Raw genomic sequence first — 21,085 nt, 5'->3', positions numbered from 1 at the left:
AAGAATTCAAGTAAAGGCATTTTTGAGTATCTGTTAATCGAGATCATACAGAAAAACAGCTATGATAAAATAATTTTTGGTCCAGCAATCAATTTAGGCTGTCTGCAACTGGGATAAGACAAAACATCTTTACACTAGCACGTTATCACACCATCAGTTGTGAATCCATATTTTATAGAATAATTTTATCTTTAAATCTAATGGACCTTCTTGACGAGTGTCATTGCAACGTTTCCCATGTGATTTTGGAAAGCTGCACTAGCCTTCTCAGTATGCAGCAAATCTTACTTTGTGCCCTTCACAACATTGATTTTTATTATAAACATGGCTCATCAGGGCACCTATGCTGGTTTAACAGTGTTTGAACTGTTGTGCTTGTTTCAACGACTTCAGTCGCACTAGTAGCATCTTTCAAAATGTGAATAAACAATGAATTATTAAGGAAAAATCAAAATAGCTAGTTACACAGAATGAATTCATGCCAGTGCACCAGTCCAGTTTGATAAGGTTTACACTAAAATGAGATCAGCCTGAGATGTACTTACCTTTTATGCCCTGAACCACCAACAACTGAACATCAGACTTTACAAAGAGAACATTCGCCCTCATGCCTATGAACACATTGTGAATCATCTAGAACAAGTTGTACAATTAATTACAATTGGATTCTTTACCTTTTCAAAAAAAAAAGTCTTCCTTCTTCCCATTCCCAAACCCCACAAACAAATGCAAAATTAAGAGAAAGGAAATAATTTATTAGAGATTTCGAAAGCAAACGTACATACATTTACTGGATAAGTCTCATGACAGTTTCAACACATTTGGAATCTTTAAGATGAGAAAATTTATACTCTGCATTAAATACTTTAGAAATGCACTACGCACAGTTCAGAGTCCCGCTGATTACACTGCTTCTTCGCCAAGCTTGGTAATACTTGAAAGAGATGGAACACAAAAAGGACCTGGAACATCACAAAGGCATGTTAGAAGTATGAACAACCAGATAATAGTAGTGATATGCTTTCTTTTGACAACTAAATTGAAAGATGCTTAATATTCTAAAATTGTTATCTGAAAAAAATCTGACTTAATAGATACAGGCTGTATTAATTTTATATTACAGTAAATTAAACAATAACATAATACGAAATCCACAAGAAAAATAAGTCAGTGTGCTATATAACTCATATAGAATTTAAGTTCTATACACTACCTCAGTGCATAGAAAAAATAAAAACGAAGTAGTAGTGATTACTATTTCAATGCCAAACTCTATTACTTCATTATGAGATACTATTAGATTTTGTCCTCTACTCAAAAAAGAAAAAGTACAAACTAAAATCAATAGACAGTTTCTCATATACCAAGACAACAGAAATCAAATGGTCTAAGACACTTGCCTACCCTTTAATAACAGTAAGAATGGCTTTGTGACATACAATATTTATTTAAAGAAAAGCAAGACATCCTCAATGTGAGCTCAGCACAGCTCCACACACATCAATGTAACACTCCGAGCCCATACAAACTAAGGAATTGTATCACAAATTAAGTTGTCTAACCTTTGAAGCAAAAGGTGGAGACCACCTTTTAAGATTATGAAGCTTCATTGCATCTATTCACCCAACAGAGACGACTCTGATTTTTCCCCCCCCGAAAAAGTGCCCTTTACTTTTAAAATTGCCAGATTAGTTCAAATTCTAAAATGTATAAACTCCTCCCCACACCTACTCTAGGTGAAAACTTAAAGAGGTAGTTGAGTGCTATGGGAAACATTGCACAAAAAAGGATACAACAAGAAAGGATACACTCTGCATGACAGTATTATTGCAGTATTTACGCAGGAATGTTTCTAAAGAAGAACAGCAGAATGTTGTTTAATTTTACTTGATTCTCAGTATTGCACACACAAGTTTATGCTACCTATCATAAACAAAAACGCCTCGTTTAATAAAATATGCTTTTGATCCCTTATGATATTTAATGAGTGCTGATGAGTCCACCAACACGAACTCTATATTCAAAAGTAAGCACATCTTTTGATAACCACTAGGACAATACCAGACCGTTCTGTCTCATTAATTCTCCTTCAAGTCTTTCAGTTTTACAGACTCACTTTTTCCATCAGGTCCAAAACCCAATCATGTTTCCATTCAATGCAGGCTTTCAGGTCACTTCTCTACAAAGAAGCTGGTGACCTCTCAACATCGGTTTCTTCTATATAACCCTTATCCCAATAAGCTGTATTTTAGCTACAGAAAACACAACCACCCCTAATACCAACTGAAGGAAGGTTTTGTCAGTCCATTTGAAAAAGACATTTCAGTTAGCAATGAGTCACAGTATTTTTACAAACCATATGTATTTTCCCTACAAGTGAAAAAAAACTTTATAGAGAAAATAACAAAGTATTTGCAAAATAATAAAGTATTTGCAATAAATTTCATGAGTTAATCAGTTTCTTCCTGTTCAAATATAATCAAAGTTTAAACTTATGATAATTTAGTCTTACAAAAAAAAAGAAAAACAGATACTGAGATGCAGGACAGATCAAATTTGACATCTCCCAGATGTTTGCATAAATTTATTTATACATGTGTATTTTTTAAGTGAGATTCTTATGTCCTTCTTGCTTACAGACTCAAATTTTATCACGGAATTTTGCATCACAAATCAGCAGCATCCATCAAAGTATTTCAGCAGGGACAGGAGAACACATTTGTGTATAAATAAGGTTCAGCCTCATCATTAGCATGGAAGCAAATGAAATAATCTGTGCTTAAACCTTTAGGATTCCAAGGGATCTGCATTAGTCTGTGGTGCACTCTGATCTTTACGTATAAATGGGCAAGGCAAGGAAGAAGTCCTATCCACGATATATTAAATCAGTGACAGTAAGGTAACCGATCTAGACTTTCAGATGTACAAGTAAGTCTTGCATAAATGTACGCTCATTCTAAAAAAATCTAGAGTTGATCATCAACATGATTAATAACCAAGTAAGCACCTGTTTATTTTCTGTAAGCAATTCAAGTATTATTTAGCACATTTAGTCAAGTCAGAATCAAATTTAACAGAGTAAACTGCCTGGAAAGGTATGGAATGCCTTAAATAAAACCATTCAGACTTTACTTCTAAGGCTTTCCACTAGCTAAAATACTTTTTTTTTTTTTTTTTGCATTTAAAGAAACCTTAATATTATTCTTATCACACACTAGAGAAAATATAATGCAGAATAATTTAGTCACAGCTCATTTGCCTACTTTCAACAACAAATACAAAAGAATGCCTGTAAAATTAAAGTCATCTTTAATTTGATAAAAGATACAGATTTTGCAAACCACAAACCAGTAACTCAGAATAGGAACTGGTAAGACCTAACAGCACTTTAGAAATGAGGTAAAAAAGCTCTACTGGAATCTGATGAAACATTTTAGACAACTCACAGAACAAGAAACCTACAACTGAAGTAGCTGTTATGAATAGGAATAGTACCCTCATAACAATAGTACCAGGGAATCAAAACAGTTTTTAAAAAATAAAAATCAGTTGTTTACATCTTTGCTTTCAAACTTCACTTTTCTTCCAAAATAATAATCAAAACATCCAGATTAAAAAATATGCTTGAGTAAGCAAAATGTTTCAGAAGCACTCAACCTGAGCTTCAAGTTCAACTGTATTAAGATATAGGGATAGATAACCAGAGCGATGCCAAACTATATGTAATTCAGATAAACGCCCTTTAAATTTGAGCTAGTGGTGCTATCAAAGAGTGCAGGCTGAGCACAGAGTGCTTCTGTCTTCCAGCCATTACTTCAAATGCTAATTTGACCGTTCACTAAAATTTTTGGGGCCATGAAAATCCTCACAGTTAAATTACAGCTGATTTTGCTTGAGTTACTCTAGTATAAAGAAAATACTTAAGAGTAAGCAGAAATGAAGTTGTATGGTAGGAAATAAAGCAATTGCTTTCTACTAGAAGTTACTTTCTCATCTATTTAGACAGAAATGCCAAAAATCAGCACCTGTGCACTCTGTAAGGAACTGTCCTCTCCCAAATGAGACAAGCTTGAAGGATGCTGCAAAATTACTAAGATCTCATTTTCCAAAGTTACCAAAGGTCCTTTACAACGTGTGTGTGTGTGCGTCTGGGAGGGGGCGAAGGAGCAACCCTTTCCAAAGGCAAAACCTCAGAATATTACTGTAAGGTAAGTGGTCAGATTCTAAAACTTTTTCTCCCCAGGTCCCGAGCCCCCTGATTAAGGATCAGAAAAACTGACAACCACCCTAGGATCTCAAGATTATGGAATTGGCAAATCTCCGGGATTCTAAACAGAATTTGATAAAGCAACACTTTTATCTTAAAACAACTATGCATCCTGCAGCCTGTTTTTCTAGTAGAACACATTTAAGAAAAGAAAATTTGTACGGAATATTTCTATTTCACCATTACTATTCCCAAAGCAGACATTAAATAAATAAATAAATAAACAAAACACCACCACCACCACAACTTTTTTCTATTTTTTTTTTTTTTAGGCAGAGAATCCATACCTTCTGCAGCGTTCTATTTTTTTCTTTTCCCTTCATTGGAATCCTGCTTTGGTCTAGCTGAACGAGCAAATTGCTGAGATTCTGTTAAGGACCACACGTTCCAATGATAAACAGAGGAGTCAATCAAGGAGCAAAATGGGAGCATAACTTCAGCAAAGGGTAGTTTAAAAACCATCCTTTTGTTTTTCTGTGATTCGGTTCTACTATGGCATTAAATATGGTAAAAATAGTGTATACTAGTCAAAGATTAGGACTTAAAACACTTAAGGTAAAAAAAAGGGACAGGAAAGATTTAATACTTCAAGACAAAAAAAAAAAAAGACAATCCAATCAAAAAAGGTAACTAATAGTTGCCTGCAAAGTAACTAACAGTTCCAGCTGGAGAAGAAATCTAAATAAAGAGCACTGACTCTAACACAGGCATTCCTAAATATTCTTGGTTTTACATTATAATTGAAATAGAATACATATTTGTGAATGTAAATCCTTGACAAAAGGAGTTTGAACATTATACTAAAAAAAAAAAACAAAACACACTTGACCTCCCAATTCTGCGAATGTATGCTTAAACAAGTCGAAAAACCTACCTAATTTAAATGCAATGGTTATACAAGCTAAATTATCTTTTTGATTGTGTTTGCAGGATCAAAGAGCAGAAAAGTCAATTTAAGTCTTACATAAAGCACACTTACTTTCCTATTTCAGAAGGGGTGTCTATATATAAGTTATAATAAAATTAACAATAGTACGGTAGGTTATGCTGTCTGGTTTTCTTAAGGTATCTTCTCTTGCCATAGATTTCTAACAAAGCAGAACCCTCTATAAAGGCAAAACTAAAGACTGACAGAAATTCCAGAGAATATAACGTAAATATTTGAAGAAAAAGATACAACCACCATGGGTTTTTCGAATAAGACATATCCGTTTGCTTCTTTTAAAGCTTTAGCAGCTGCTTTTTCATTAGGAAGTCCAATGAAAGCCTGTCCCTTCATACGGCCTTCTTTCATCAAACGTATATCAAACCTAGAGGCAAAATTGAGAATTAGGATATACTTGTGTTTAAACACACTTTGATATTTCACAGTACAGATATAACGCTCATGCTTAAAGTAGGAATGGCAAAAATAGAAGCAGTGCCTACATGCAGGAATTAAGTCATTGGAGACCATCGGTATTTTGCCTGGGAGAAACTATTTAGTGGCATTAGGTTGCAGGATTGTAAGTTAGTGTGCAACTGCAGTAAATACAAGGTATGCAAATTGACCACATACACACTATTATCTGTGCTGTATTCATTCTGCATTGCTCAGCCAATAAACAGTAAATTTAGTAAGCAAAATATAAAGGCAAAATAAAGAGGTCTTCAGAAATCGTGCAAAAAATATTTTTTATTTCTGTACTTCTGATGAAGATTTTCAGATGAGAATCATTTTTCCCCCATAAAAACACAGAAGCAGAAAGAGTAGAAAAAAAGTAAAAATGACCAGTTTTCAAATAATAATTTTCACCAATATTATAAACTTAATGTAAAAGGTTTACTTTTAACCAAGTATCAAAGTCACTTACATATTTCGTTCCAGTTCTGACTGGAAGTCAACGTATCTTCCAAAAATGAACTTAAGATCCTGCAATTAAAGGACAGGCATAAGAAGAAAGCTGCTAAAAAGCCTTTTTGATAAATATTCAAATTTTGTTGTTTACCAACCTTTTCTTGAACTTGTTTAGCTAAATTCTTCACATATATTCTGCAATTTGGATCACCTGGCTCATAGTTTTTGAAGACAGAAAATTTTTCCATTTCTTGAAGAAGACAGAAAGACAGTCTAAATATTTTAGGTCATGTAATTATTATATATTTTTGCTCAGTATAAAACAAATTTTTAAATTGCATGCAATAAACTAAAAGAAGAAATACTTAAAACTTTTTATTACAACAAAGCAAAAGAGCTACTATTAAATAATTTATTCTCATCATTGTACCTTCTCTAGAAAGCCTGTTTTTCTCTAGTTCCCTTCTAGAAATAAACTCTGATGGTATTTCCTCATCTTCTTCTTCAGTTTCCATTTTATCATTTGAGCTAGGAGCTGGGAAAATCCTTCCAAATCCTGTGTTATTGATTTCTTCCGTAGCAGCACAAAAGTCTATAATTTGAACACATTAAACAAGTGGCTCGTGTAACTATTCACAAGAGGAACAACAGCAAACAAAAAAAAGTATATTCCTTTTAGTAACATTTGAACATAGTTGACTTTGTAACTAAATACGAACACATCCTTAAGGAAAGGTGTCTTATTTCCTGGCTTGACAAATATGTTTGATCTATATAGTTCAATGAAATCAACTGTATTACCAAGAAGAGCTGCAGCACATGCCAGTTAAATTAAAAGTAGGCCCACTGTTCAAGCCTGTATGAACGGTTTACTTAATTTTCATTAAAAAAAAAAAATGTATATTATTGTAAAATACTGAAAAACAGACTGACCACAACCCTTCCAGAAACCATCACACCTCACTGTTAGCAAGGCCCAAAAACGTTATAGCAGATTATCACTGTGTCACAGAGAAGAAGCTGGCAAACACATGTATACTAGTCTAAGAGCTGGAAAAGGAAAATCTAAAATTAGCTTGATCTATTCAATTACACTATATAATAGTGTGAATGCATTTGTACCATATTTGCTAAAAGTAACCTAAATTTTTATAAAAGAGCAGTTCACCATAAATAAACATGGTGAACTTCTAACAGCTTTCTCTGGAAAACAGTTTTTTTTTCTTTTCCTAACAGCTTTTTCACTGAAACCACATCAAGTTAATATTAAATAAATTTGAAGTATACACTCTTACCACTTTTTTCTTCTCTTCCCGAGTTTATCTGAAGAACAGATGGGATGTCAGTAGTAATATGGAACTCAATTTTTTTATGACCTACATGCTGTGGCTGCTCAAAGACATCTGAAGGTGACAGCGTAGGGTGCAAATTACTGTTTAAAACAAAAACCATTAATTAAAGATTCAGTGACTGACAAATGCATAATCAATAAGATTTATTCCAGACAGAGTTCATCCTATTGTTTACCACAAAAAAAACAAGTTCTTCATTTCATAAATTTCATTTAATACAATTCAATTTAATTAAAACACTGCAAATACATTAGGTTTGACTAGCACTGAAAACAACAACAACATTAAAAAAACATACCACATTACAATATATGCAGACACTTCCCAAAAAGCTGTATGGAACCTCAATAAGAAAAATAACTGTCATGGCTGCTGCTCTCACGTAGTGTAAAAATATACCAATTTTTTCAAAAATATACCAAAGCACAAGGAGGAAGAGGAAGGCTGTTGAGAAAAAATGCATTCTCAATAGATCATCACTGGATAGAAATACTTCACCAGTATCTACTGTTTCAGAGTATTGCAATTTCAAAAATGAAAATGACTTAGGCCAAAGCAGTTTTTGTTATTTTTTAAGAGAGTTACCCCAGGCAATAAATCCAGATCACTTCTGTCAATGCTGTGATATGACTTTTTTTTTTTTTTAAATGAAAAAGGGATTCTTGTTAGTTTGATAGCAGGATAAAGAGCTTCAACTAGGCAAGCATTACACACTGAAGTTGTTGAGCAGACTTTAGTTCAAACTACATGACAGTTTGGACTAATTACATACCAGTGAAGAACACTTTTATCAAAACAACACTAAAGCAAACAGAATGCAGAGAAAAACATTTAGTAAGAATAGTTTTCTTAAAAAGAGGAAGCACCGCAGAAATAATACAAACCTGTGGGGAGCACACACTGGAACATTGAGTAGATCTTTAATTCTTTGCTTTTTTCTAACACCACGCCTCTTTGTGTTTATTGGTCTTTTAGGCTGAAGGGTTGCTAATTCCATCAATTTGGTCATTCTATGATAAATTAAAAGAAAAAAAAGAAGCATGGTTTGAGAATGTGTATGCACATATATAACCCCTCTCCCTTCCTTAAAACCCTGGAAATGCAACTTTTCAGAACACAAGTTATATGTCAAGCTGCTTTAAGATCTAAACCACACTAAAACTATAACAAACAGTAATTTGATATACCTGGAGTAAAGGAGTATCACATAAGGGAACAATCAAATTCAGTGACATCCCTTTCTTCCCAAAGTATACATTTATGTTGGACATCAAAGCAGTAAAAATACAAAAAAACTCCAAGCTGAACCTTTGTTATAATGCTATTTTCACATAACAGGACCTTCTGTTTTTTCCAATTGCATGTATTTTCTGCATATAGCTAGTTACTTCCTCATTTACTTTTCACGTCAGTTTAAATGGCAGGAAAAGAAGATTGTTTCTTCATTTACTATTACTACAAAACTTAAAAAACAGTTCTGATTTACACCAATTCAGCTCTAAAGCTGTAAGAGAATCCTGAGCACACACATTATTATTACTTATAGCAATACACACTGATATACAAAGAACATTTTGGAAGTCAAGAGTGCACAAACAATTGAAGCTGAGTAGTTAACTCACTAAAAATGCGTAGAACTGAAGAAACTAGAAAGCAAATCAATTATTACTTCCTTATACTTGCATTCTCTCTTCATGATGAGTTTTGTTTTTCTTATTTGTACAAAGAAACATGGTAATTTGTACACCACATGACCATGTTTTGTCTTACTGTGGTTCAGAACAGCATTGTCCTCCTGTTTTCAAGTTGCTCTGGAGCTTCCTTGAGAATGTTCACAGATTTCACCACTGGCAGAACTGAGATCTATACAAGTAAAAACACCACTTAAAAAAAACACACAAAAGCCTGCAAATGACTAAAACGCACACCTCTCTTTTTCCTCCTCGTTATCACTTTCATATTCTGATTCATCCTCACTAGATACTTGCTCTTCTTCCTCTTCAGGCAGAGGAGGCTCTTCAGGAGGCAGAGGTGGGATTGGGGGAGGTGGCACAGGCACTGGTAAATACTCTTCATACTAAATATGGGGAGAAAGGAAAAAATCTTTAGGCAAAATTTTTATTTAAAAAAGTGACTATCTTGTTTTCCTTGTGCATAATAAAAAGGATCAAAGCAGTAAATTACAAGATGGCTAGAAACAACTTTTTAAAGTACATTTGCAGGGACCTAGACAGTATTTTGATAAACTACTTTAGTAATGAAAACTTCCACACTATAAAGAAAAAAAGCTTGCTGCTCTCTGAGATGCAACAGTGAATATTTTTATAATTTTAATTTGAAGAGTTAAACATAAAAGTAGAAATGACATCCATGGGTTTTTATTTTGCACTTGTTTAGAAGGACTTTTCTGAGAGGAGTATGGCCAAAGCATACACAAGGAGCCTTAACTTCCCAAACCACCTCAGGTTCTGCACTGAACTTTGTTTCCACCAACTATGAAAGTTACAGCATTTCATGAAATTCTCACTGCTCATAGAAATAGAAAGGAATCTGTTTTCCCATTAAGATTACGGAAACCTCATATTGTAACAAATTGTCTATGTACAAAATCACCTCCAGTCCCACCTTCAACAATCATACTACAGTTAACAACTACTTTTATGTACCATCAATTCCATAAAGCACTGTTGTATATAAGCCTTAAAATACTGTGCACCCTTTAGAAACTGTGCTACATATTCTAAGGACTGACTTCTCACCTTACTACTCATTTTTGCATGACTGCTAAATTCACAGAGCTTAACCCAGCCCAATACCAGGCAAAGTTGTGTTTTTTTTTTCCCTCTGAAACATCAGTATGAATTAATTTGATAATTTTTAGTTTTCTATACAAGCCAGATCCATACCTTTGTTATTAAGAACAAGCTGTTCTGTTAAGACAAACCACAAAATCTAGTGAAGCACAGCTTCATGATACCCAAAGGCAGTAACACCAACGACTACATTAAGTCCTCACTTGCTCAATCTTCTACTGACAATCAGTTAAACTACACTATCAGGGTAGTTTAGGAGAACCAAAACCACAGAGACAGTAGTTTTATTTCCCTTTAGAGTTCTACAGGAACAGCTCCCTCTAAGCCTCTGCCAGTTGCCCTTACCCCACCTCTTTCAAAAAACATCCCAGAGACAGCAAATCAATCAAAAAGCTCTGTACAATCTCATTAACAATCCAAATCTAATTAGAACTGCTAAGAAACACACAGATAAAAGAATGTAACTATCTTTTTAAGGCAATAGGCTAGCAATTTTCTAGCAATGCATCTTTAATATGATGCTACTACCTCCCTGTCTTTAAACTCGGTGATTTGAAATACTCCAGTACTACTGTCATACATGTGTATTTGAGTATAACTAAAAAGGTTTATTTAGAAGACTGACATACCCAGCTTACCCAATGAAATGCAGCCGTATTTGATATTTGCTAGACACTTCAACTTTTAGAAGTTTGAACTTTAGATCTCTTCCCATGATGCTTACATTTTATACTATGAAGCCTTTTTACACTACTTAAAATGTGTATTAAACAAGTTACCATGGGAGGGCGAGCAGTAATTGGTCCGAAAGGTGGAGGAAGATTCATTTTATTCATAAGATGAAGTACCTGAAATAATTCAAGATAAGTAATATTTTCATTAGGGAATTAAATATGAATTCCTTGCTAGATATCACAGCTGATAGCTTCTGGTAGGTGTAAATCAGCATAGTTTTACTAAGAGCACAACTACATATCTTACTAAAAAATAAGAAAACCTGAACTTGAGGTGCAACACTAATAATAAATGCAAGCAACGGCCTAAAAAGGCTTATCAAAGTAGTACGTAAATCCTCTTCTCAGTTTGAAATTAGAAGTGCTCAAGTCAAATCTAATTAGGATGATCACATCCAGTTAAGTCTTTAGTGTCAGTGAATTAAGACTTCATTGATCTGAAGTAACTTACTATCTCAACATGGCAAAGAATTAAAACTGGTTAACACTATCACAAGAAACCAACTTGCATTTACCACGACAAAAACTATTTCTGTGGATAATTAAGAAGGGGAAAACGAGATGTTTTTGTTTTCATACTTTTTTTTTTGCCTGTTTTTACTTACCTGGACATAAAATTTGGGCACACTTGCCAAGGCATTTGCTATATTTGCTAGAATTGTACTTGAAGGTGGTGGATACAGATACTTGAGGCAAGAATTGATGGGAAAGGTGAGACTGAGGAAAAAGAATAAAAACAAAGAATCTTACCTCCAGTACCACAAAATAACTGATAACAATTAGTAATTAACTCGAGATTTAACTATTCATTACACCTGAAACGTCACCAAAATATTACCATTTCCCCTAGAACAGTGATACATATCATTTTGGCTGGTTGGGCCACTTACATTAAATCTTTACCATCAAGGAGTAGTCAGTCCCCTAACGCATGACAGACTTACTGGGCTTGGGTAAAATAAATCTATCAACACATGGACGAAGCCTAACAAGCACAGGAAACAATCAACATCTTCAAACACTGTAAACCCAAAGTTCCAAGTGCTGGATTTACCAGCCCACAAACAAATTTACTCTTCATGTATGCAAAAACAAAGAACGCAAAGTGTCAAAAAAAAAAAAGTCAAAAGCATTCTGCTATTAACATTTGGACAGCCCAGCCACCCCTTAAACTCCTCCTGAGAAAGAGACAAACTGCGCTAGCAGGTTTTTATGTAATCCAGAGCTTCATGTCTCAAAGCACCTGTCACTACTCAACTGTGAGGGTTCTAAACCTGACAATCTATGAATTTCATCTTTATGAAAATTCCTACATCTCTGCATGTAAAACAGCAGCGTACTATAAAACAAGACTACTACAGTCTCTTGTTCAACTGTGTTTAACATTTATTTCAACATAAACCATAACAGAAAAGTAAAGAAAGTACAAACCCATGGCTGGGTGCAATTCCATTGTCTATTTTAAGACAGTTTGGTTCTTTCTTCTCTTCCTCTTTCACCAGCTCTTCTGAACTAAAAAAATAATTTAACGTTAACTAAAACAGGACAAAAGTTAACTGCCTTCCATAAAATATGAATGTTTCATTTCAAAAATTCAAAAACACAAGAAACAGATTAGTGCAGTATTTTTTTTTTTATCAACAGCGTTACCAGATCAACTATGGTAGCCAGACTTTTAAGGCCCACAAGAACAAATACCCACGCAGATTTAAGTGAGTCTTCTATGTTTAAACACTTCTCACTTAAATCTACTCACAAGAAAAAAAGATAATGTTACTCTCCGTTCAGAGACTATAAGATCAAAAATACTAAATTATTGACTTGTTTATATTTAGAGTGGATTGAGTAACTTTCAAAACCCCAAAGTTGATCTTAACTAGGCATAATCACATAGCTTTTATCACTATCACTTAAATAGTTTGGATTTCAATTGCTTGTCAAGTACTTAATTAAAAATAAATAAATTGCATGGTTAGGCTTTCAGGTTTACCTGTATACTATTGCAGTACTCAGTCACACTAGCATTGGGATTCATTGTTGGGTTTTTATTATTATTATTTATTTACATATTCTTTAAATATCTGAAGAGAGTCTGAGACAGTTTTATGTTTGCTCTGCTCATGCTTTGAGCTAGATACATGCAACCCAACTGAGAAGCCAATGGCTACAATAGTATAGCCTTATACAATCATACCTGCAGGTGTCAATTCTGCCTAACCCTCGATTAGATTAGAAAGAAACAAGAGGAAAACACTGTATGTACTGTTTAATAATAAAATAAAACTATAATCCTGACACAAAGAAAGACGTATAAGAGGCTCTTTTAAACACAGGGAACCTGTGTATCACAGAGGTCAGCTTATGCAGACGGGAGTCTTGCTCTGTGAATGAAAACTCACAGGACCAGGTACTGGTGAAAGACACCAATCTATAAGAATAAGGATGGGAATTATTACATAATGATACTGAATGAAACAATACTAATGGGAGGAATAGCTCTGAACCTCTCTATAACATTTTTAAAAGGCTACGGTTTATCCTTTGACTTAACAGTACTATGAAGATGTTATGAATACAGAACTTCCTTTCCTTGACCACAAACATAGAAACTGAATTATTATCCACATACCTTTTGCATTTCTCTGAGGGTAAAGGCTGGCAAAGAACCTGCGCGCTGTCTTGTTCCTTTGCGAATTCAACCACTAAAGTGTGACCTAAAAGTTTCAGCTGATGCAGTCTTGACAAAGCCTTCAAGTAATTATAATGGAAAAAAGAAAACGAGAAGGAAAAATGTCAGAATTGTTTCAAAGCATAACCATTCTTCCTTTGGTTGGCAACCCAGCCATAGGACAGACTCCTAACTGCTTTAAAGCTAAGCCTGTCTTACTAGAGACACAGGTAGTGGTAGAGACACGTAGTTCCCACCTTCACAGTGCTGCTTTTGGCAGCCTCTTTCTTGCCAGCAGAACAGAGAAAGATGACACTGCACAGCTAGAACACTTAGGCCATCTGAACACAGTAGTGAGACTGCAGCCTTAACAACTTATTACAGTCTAGTAAATCTCTACCATTTCAAGAAACAAATCCCTCTCTCATGAACTACACACATGCTGTAGTCCACCAGTAATACCTGGGAATTTGAAAATCAAGATACCTAACTGTTCTTTACACTGTGAAGCTCTAGCCTTCTGCAAGTCCTGATAGGCTGCTAACAACTGACACAAAGCAACCTAAATTCACTGTTGTTCACCTCATAGTCTTTTGTACCTTTTTTCAATACTAATTTATAGCATGACCTAAAAAAAACTACCTAGAATATAGGAGGGAAAAATTCAGGACATGGGCTGTTTACCAGTCATATTTAAAAGGCATTATCAGTATTACCTTTTTTGCCTACATATCCTCCATGAACGCATTGCTTTTCTTTTTCTTATTGAAGCTTGGCATTCAAGGCAATCTTGAATTGCGTACATTAACTATGTCTGAATTTTCTCACACATATGAGTGTGCAGAACACAAGCAACTTATGTTTGTTTTATAGTTAATATAAAAACACACATGCAGCCTGGATAAGGTACCATCAACATCAACTCATTTAAGTTTGCCTTGCTGTAAGTGATGGGTTGGACCCAAAAGATGACTTTCAGAAGCCCCTTCCAACCCATCTTTCCCATGACTCTATTTGAGTGTTCATTTTTGCAAATCCTTTGGGCATCTGCTGAAATACAATTCTAATACTTGACATTACTCTGCATCTTTTTTCCTGAGACTGAGTACTAGATCATATGTACAACACTGTGCAACAGAACTGGTAATTCAAAAAAGTACTTTTCTAAAACATTTAATAACAAACTCTATACAAACCTTTACAGCAGCATTTTCACTGGGAAATGTAGCAAAAGCAGTGTGTTTCTGGAAAGCAAACAAAAAAAGTGTCATATTGAATTCAAATCAAAAAGGTTAGAAAACTTCCAGTTACTAGATATCCAGGTCCACTGTGCTGCAAAGAACTAGGGAATGCTTTGCTAAGAATGTAGGACAGGCACTTTCTGTGTTTAAAAATTAAGACGGGGACCCCACAGTCTGAAAAATACCAGAAAATAGTATTTTTTAGGTCATGCTATAAATTTGTAGGAGTATTTTTATAATTTATAGCATTTTTTATATTTTTTAACTAATTTATAGCATTTTTTTAGGAAAAAATAGTATTTTTGTTGCTGTTGCTCTAGTGAGCAAAAGTCATCTTTATCAGTATCTACTCGCTTACAATTTAAGATGTTTTATCTTCTTTTCAAAAGAGGAAGTTTATTTCAGCAGCTCTTAATAAATTACTTTCATCAAAGCAACTCCTAGAAGCATTGCTTTTCCTGCTACTGAAGTCGTAACTATTGTTGTGCTCTGGATAGTTTCCACCTAATGCTTTCCCTTGCTTTTTAAGTATAAAACAAACTTTCACTTTCCATATTAGATCAAACCTTAAGTTCAGCTTAAACTTACATCTGTTTTAAACACATTTGTTCATCTTGCCAATACAAGAGTCAGTATAAAGAAAATATGAACGTTAACACTGTTGTAATAGCACGTATCAGGAAAATCATCATAATAAGGTCAGTATTTTTAATACCCTACAAACGGAAGCGTGGCAGGGATGGGAGCCGCAGAGATCGCTCATCTGGCGAGCGTACCAGGGTCCTAGCAAACAGCCTGGCTTGATAAATACACCTACACTGCTGCAGTGTGGCAAATAAAAACACCAAAGAAGAGCTGAAGGGACACAGCCGCGTAACCGCCTGCCCGCCGCCTTTACCCTCACAGGGCAAAAACCAGAGCAGCGACGCAGGCCTCGCTTCAAAGCCCAGACTCCGCGGCCCCGGGGCTCCCCCCGCTCCTCCCTGGCCGCCCCCAACCCCGGGGCCCCTCGCCCTCACCAGCCGCCCGTGGTCAGCCAGGACGCGCACGGCCGCCGCCCCGAAGTGCCGCAGCAGCTCCTCCTTCTCCGCCGCCGTCAGCTCGGCGGGCAGGTGCCGCACCAGCAACGTCCGGCCCCGCCGCCGCGCCACGCCGCTGGGCGAGGGGCCAGCCCCCGGCGCCAGGCCACCCGCCCGCGCCTCCTCGCACCCTGGCGCCGCCATGCCACGGCCCGGAGAGCCACGGCCCGGAGAGCCGCGGCGCGGCCACTCGCGGCAGAGCCGGGACCGCCCGCGGCGCTCTCGCGAGAGCGGGGAGGAGCGGCGGGGAGGAGCCTCGCTGGCGCGGCTCAGGCGCCGTGTGGCGGCGGGCGGCTCCGTCAGAGGGGATCGGTCTTGTGAGCCCGCCTCAGGCGCAGGGGGAGGCCTGCGGGTACCTGCAGCACCTTAGAGCAGCCGGCCGTGGGTTGCTGCGAGCTGTGCCCCGGTACCGGCGTGAACGCGGCCAGGTGTCCGTCTGTGATCAGCCAACACTGTTAGGAGAACCTGCCTGCGTGGGGGACATTTCCCATGCCTCACCTGAGCTCCAGGAATTTTCCATGCCATTACCTGCTGTAGTTGTGCAAATAAACTGCGCCTTATTTCACTCTCAAATTATTTCCTTGATAATTCAGCTGCTGCCTCTATGATCCTTATTTCAGGGCAACTTTATGTCAGTTGATCCTGTGGACAGATGATGCACAAAATCATAGGATCATAGAATATGACAAGTTGGAAGACACCCATAAGAGTCATCGAGTCCAACTCCTGGCACCATATAGGTCTACCCAAAAATTCAGGTCATGCGACTAAGAGCACAGTCCAAACGCTTCTTAAACTCCGACAGGCTTGGTGCCGTGACTACATTCATGGGGAGCCTGTTCCAGTGCGTGACCACCATCAGTGAAGAACATCTTCTGATATCCAGCCTGAACCTCCCTTGTCGCAGCTTGACACCATTCCCTCAGGTCCTATCACTGGTCACTAAAAAGAATAGGTCGGTGCCTGCTCCTCCACTCACCCTCATGAGGAAGTTGTAGACCGTGATGAGGTCTCCCCTCAGCCTTCTCTTTTCCAAGCTGAACAGGCCTAGTGACCTCAGCCGCTCCTCATACATCTTCCCCTCTAGGCCCTTCGCCATCTTTGTAGCCCTTCTCTGGACGCTCCGCAATAGTTTCACATTCTTTTTGTACTGTGGTGCCCAGAACTGCACACGGTACTCGACGTGAGGCTGCACCAGCGCAGAGTAGAGCAGGACAGTCACCTCCCTTGACTGACTAGCAATGCCGTGCTTGATGCACCACAGGGTACGGTTGGCCCTCCTGGCAGCCAGAGCACACTGTTGGCTCATATTCAGCTTGCTATCAACCAAAACCCCCAGATTCCTCTCTGTGGGGCTGTTCTCCAGCGTCTCGTCACCCAGTCTGTATGCATAGCCAGGGTTGCCCTGTCCCAGGCACAGGACCCAGCACTTGCTCTTGTTAAACTTCATGTGGTTGGTGATTGCCCAGCACTCCAATCTGTCCAGATCTCTCTGCAAGGCCTTTCCACCCTCAACAGAGTCAACAACTCCTCCCAGTTTAGTATCATCAGCAAATTTGCTCAAAACACTTTCTAGTCTTACATCCAAATGGTTTATAAAAACATTGAAGAGAACTGGTCCTAAAATGGAGCCTTGGGGGACCCCACTAGTGACCGGCCGTCAGCCTGATGTGGACCCATTTACCACAACCCTTTGAGCCCACCCATCAGCCAATTGTTCACCCATCGTGTGATGTTTTTAACTGTATGCTGGACATTTTGTCCAGTAGGATCCTGTGGGAAGCTGTTTCAAAAGCTTTACTGAAATCCAAAAAGATCACATCAGCTGGTTTCCCTTGATCGACTAGATGGGAGATCTTATCAAAAAAGGAAATCATGTTAGTCAAGCAGGTCCTTGTGAACCCATGTTGGCTGGGACCAATGACTGCATTGTTCCCCAGGTGCGCTTCAATAACTTAAAGGATAATCTTCTCCATAATTTTACCAGGCACTGATGTGAGACTGACAGGCCTGTAGTTGCCAGGGTCCTCTTTCTTGTCCTTCTTGAAAATTGGTACAACCTTTGCCAGCTTCCAGTCAACTGGGACCTTTCCAGATTCCCAAGATCATTGAAAAATAATAGGTTGCGCAGTGATGTCAGCCAGCTCTCTAAGCACCCTGGGATGAATCCCATCTGGACCCGTGGACTTTTATGGATCCAGGTGGAGCAACAAATCCCACACACATGTAGGGTCATTTGGGAGTTTATAATTCCCACCATCACGGTCCTCCAGCTCAGGGCACCCAGGGTCCCAAAGCCCATCATCAGCGTTGAAAACAGAGGCAAAGAAGGCATTAAACATCTCTGCTTTGCCTGTGTCCTTGTCTGTGAGGTGACCATCCCCATCAAGTAGCGCACCTATGTTTTCTCTGGTCCTCCTTTTTTCTATTCACATATTTAAAAAAAAAAACAAAACTTTTTATTGTGTCCCACAGACCTGGCCAGCTTCAACTGTAATTGGGCTTTGGCTACACGAATTTTCTCCCTACAAACATGAACAACGTCCCTGTATTCCTTCCATGTTGCCTGACCCTGCTTCCAGCAGCCATACACTTTCTTTTTATGCCTAAGCTCCAAAAGATCCTTGGTCAGCCAAGCTGGCCTTCTGCCCCACCTGCTTGACTTCCGCTATTTTGGAATTGCCTTATCCTCTGCTTTTAGGAGGCAGTGCTTAAAGACTGACCAGCACTGATAGATGCCTTCAAAAGCGGTTTCACAGGGAACCTTGCTAACTGGTTCCCTGAGCAGCCTGAAGTCTGCTCTCCCCATATCCAGAGCTGAAGTTATGGTGGCAGTTTTCTTCCTGTCACCAAAAATTTTAAACTCAACCGCTTCATGGTCATTATGACCAAGATGGCCGCCAATTGCCACGTCCCCAAAAGACATTCTCCAGCAACAGGTCTAGGAGGGCACCTTTCCTACTTGGCTCCCTTAGCACCTGCACCAAGAAGTTATCACTGAGGTGCTTTAGGAACCTCCTGGGCCTGCTCATGTCAGCCGTGTGGTAATTCCAGTTGACGTCTGGCAAGTTGAAGTCCCCTTGGTCCCTGAAATCCGATCTAGGCAAATCAGAAATAACCCTACAAAGGGAGATACTTACCATGATCCTTGCCCTCTTTCACTCCCTTCCTTAACAGTTATAAAATATAGCAGCAATCTCTCACAGGATCCAGTGCTGCATTTTTGTTAGTGTCCTCCACATTGTCTAGGCAACATCTGTGAACTCAGAAGCAGGTGGAGGAACTGGCACAAAATTGAGTTACAACAGTGTATTTTCTCTGACACAGCAGTACTGTGTTTTGTAAGGTTGTTAAAACTTTAAAAAAAATACTTGCCAGCCTCATGAGTTCAGCGTGTGGCCTGTTTGTATAAAGTCCAGAAGACTTTCTGTAAAATGCTGGTCAACATGCCATTGTAGCAGGTGGGAGCGTCAGGATTGCAAAACCACATCTGTGGTGACCATGTTGCTCAATCCTGCATAAACTGGGGTTTTAGCTCACTCCCATGTTACGATACAGAATTTTTTATGCAGCAGGTCTGTAAGTTTTGTAGGTAAAACAAACATTCCAGTTTTCCTCATAGTTCTCTAGTGCCTTCCACTTATTAATCTGCAGATAAGTCATCAGCTGGTGAAATAATGGCAAAACTCCAAATACGTTCTTCTCCCAGAACTGAAAAACACTGTTTTCTAGTAATATTGAACACTAAAGTGACAAGAATATTTTCACAGGAAACAATTCTAATGTCTGGTGGCTGTTCAGCCCACCTGTCCACCTCAGCACAGATTCACCTTCAAAGAGGGAGAAACACTTGTACTAACATCTGTTTATCATGTCAGATAAGGCCCCTGAAGCTGAACATCTTTAGAACAGAGGTTTAACATAGAATATTATGCAAGTCCAGAAGATAAAAATGGTGGGTGGGTGGTTTTGGTTTTTTTTTTTTACAGCCTTAAGCTGCAGAAAGCAAACAATTTCAGTTTTTCCTTTCCTCTTTCCCTCATCCCCACATTAAAAACAGATCATCTATGTTTTTTCTTTTTCTTTAAACTTTCCAGAATGTTAATTCTGTAGATACTTGAATAATAGGGTTCCTCAAAACATCTTTTCTTTTGTGTGTTGAGATTCTAGGTTTAGGAGTACTTTGCTCATACAGAGAGAAAGTTTCAATACAAATGTTTTAATAATAACAGTATGAGTCAGAACCACAGATTAATTCAGGTTGAAAAAGAACATGGAGGTTTCTGGCACATTCTTCTATGCAGAGCAGGGTTATCACTTAATCTTAAATTTTAATTAAAAAAAAAGCTTTATTATGAGAGAGAGCAGAAACACTTTCTTGAAGCAATAAGATGGACAAAGATAGTTAGGTCATCATCCTGATAAAATGAGACCAGAACAAGGCTGAATCTTGAATATCTGCAGTGCTAGATTTCTGGACCCTGCTGTTACCATTATTGGTTATGTCTTCATATATACATATATATACACACACACATATATATGCCTCTAGGCATTTTCTTTATCTCCAGTAGAAGAAAAAAATGCATCTATTTCAGTTGACTGGATACAAACAAGCTGTGAGTGAGGAGGCAAGTGGCTGTGTTAGTATGGAGTTATGCCCAAGGTAGAATGCCGCGTCTTTCCTTGTCTACAAAATACTGTATGCCCACGTACTTAAAAATCTCCAAGGACAACCTAATGTTTTGGAACTCTTGTACAGCTATGACCAGAAGGGCCAACAGAAACAGAGTTTTAAATGGCCCCCAAACTGGTTGCACAATCCACAAAATAAATAATGCTGTATCGTGGGGACACATTGTTTCAGTAATGAGGTTGCATATTAGAGCTGGCACTAAAAACAGACACACATTATATTCACTGGACCTTCTGGTTTTGCTTTCATCTTTTACTGACAAGAAAAAGCTTCAGATTACAACAGCAGCAACTCCAAATAATATTTCTTATGCAGAAAAGCAGAAGTACCTCACAGAAAAAAAATAAACCCTGTAGTTCTCAAATATGCCTTCATCACAAGTAGAAGTCTCTGTAGCC

General features: G+C 37.8%; 1 protein-coding gene across 2 annotated transcripts; it reads right to left on the bottom strand.

Moving 5' to 3' along the window:
• Positions 1–737: 737 nt before the first annotated feature.
• On the bottom strand, positions 738–16,254 carry RNPC3 (RNA binding region (RNP1, RRM) containing 3). 2 transcript variants are annotated; one of them, XM_083845975.1, is made up of 15 exons: positions 15,932–16,254; positions 14,868–14,915; positions 13,633–13,751; positions 12,435–12,515; positions 11,609–11,720; positions 11,049–11,117; positions 9,385–9,533; positions 8,341–8,466; positions 7,400–7,536; positions 6,535–6,696; positions 6,260–6,354; positions 6,121–6,179; positions 5,445–5,577; positions 4,555–4,627; positions 738–962 (listed from the first exon to the last, which is right to left on the bottom strand). In XM_083845975.1, exons 1-14 carry the CDS (start codon positions 16,133–16,135, stop codon positions 4,568–4,570), a joined length of 1,554 nt encoding a protein of 517 aa, XP_083702101.1. In that variant the 5' UTR covers positions 16,136–16,254; the 3' UTR covers positions 738–962; positions 4,555–4,567. The 2 variants fall into 2 exon arrangements, with proteins under 2 accessions (XP_083702101.1, XP_083702100.1); XM_083845974.1 differs by having other exon boundaries at positions 738–1,852; positions 15,932–16,242.
• Between the last annotated feature and the right edge of the window lie 4,831 nt (positions 16,255–21,085).

Source organism: Anser anser, assembly GCF_964211835.1.
Source record: "Anser anser genome assembly, chromosome: 8".
Taxonomy (NCBI): domain Eukaryota; kingdom Metazoa; phylum Chordata; class Aves; order Anseriformes; family Anatidae; genus Anser; species Anser anser.
The sequence above is the reverse complement of the archived record's forward strand: the minus strand, read 5'-3'. Positions and strand labels throughout refer to the sequence as shown.

Excerpts from the sequence above, each read along its gene's own strand:
- RNPC3 (XM_083845975.1), bottom strand. The coding sequence starts at position 16,135 with ATGGCGGCGCCAGGGTGCGAGGAGGCGCGGGCGGGTGGCCTGGCGCCG. Across the intron at positions 7,537-8,340 it reads CCAGTGTGTGCTCCCCACAG|TAATTTGCACCCTACGCTGT; the intron begins GTTTGTATTATT and ends TGTTTTAAACAG. Across the intron at positions 4,628-5,444 it reads TCGAAAAACCCATGGTGGTT|CAATTTGCTCGTTCAGCTAG; the intron begins GTATCTTTTTCT and ends ACAGAATCTCAG.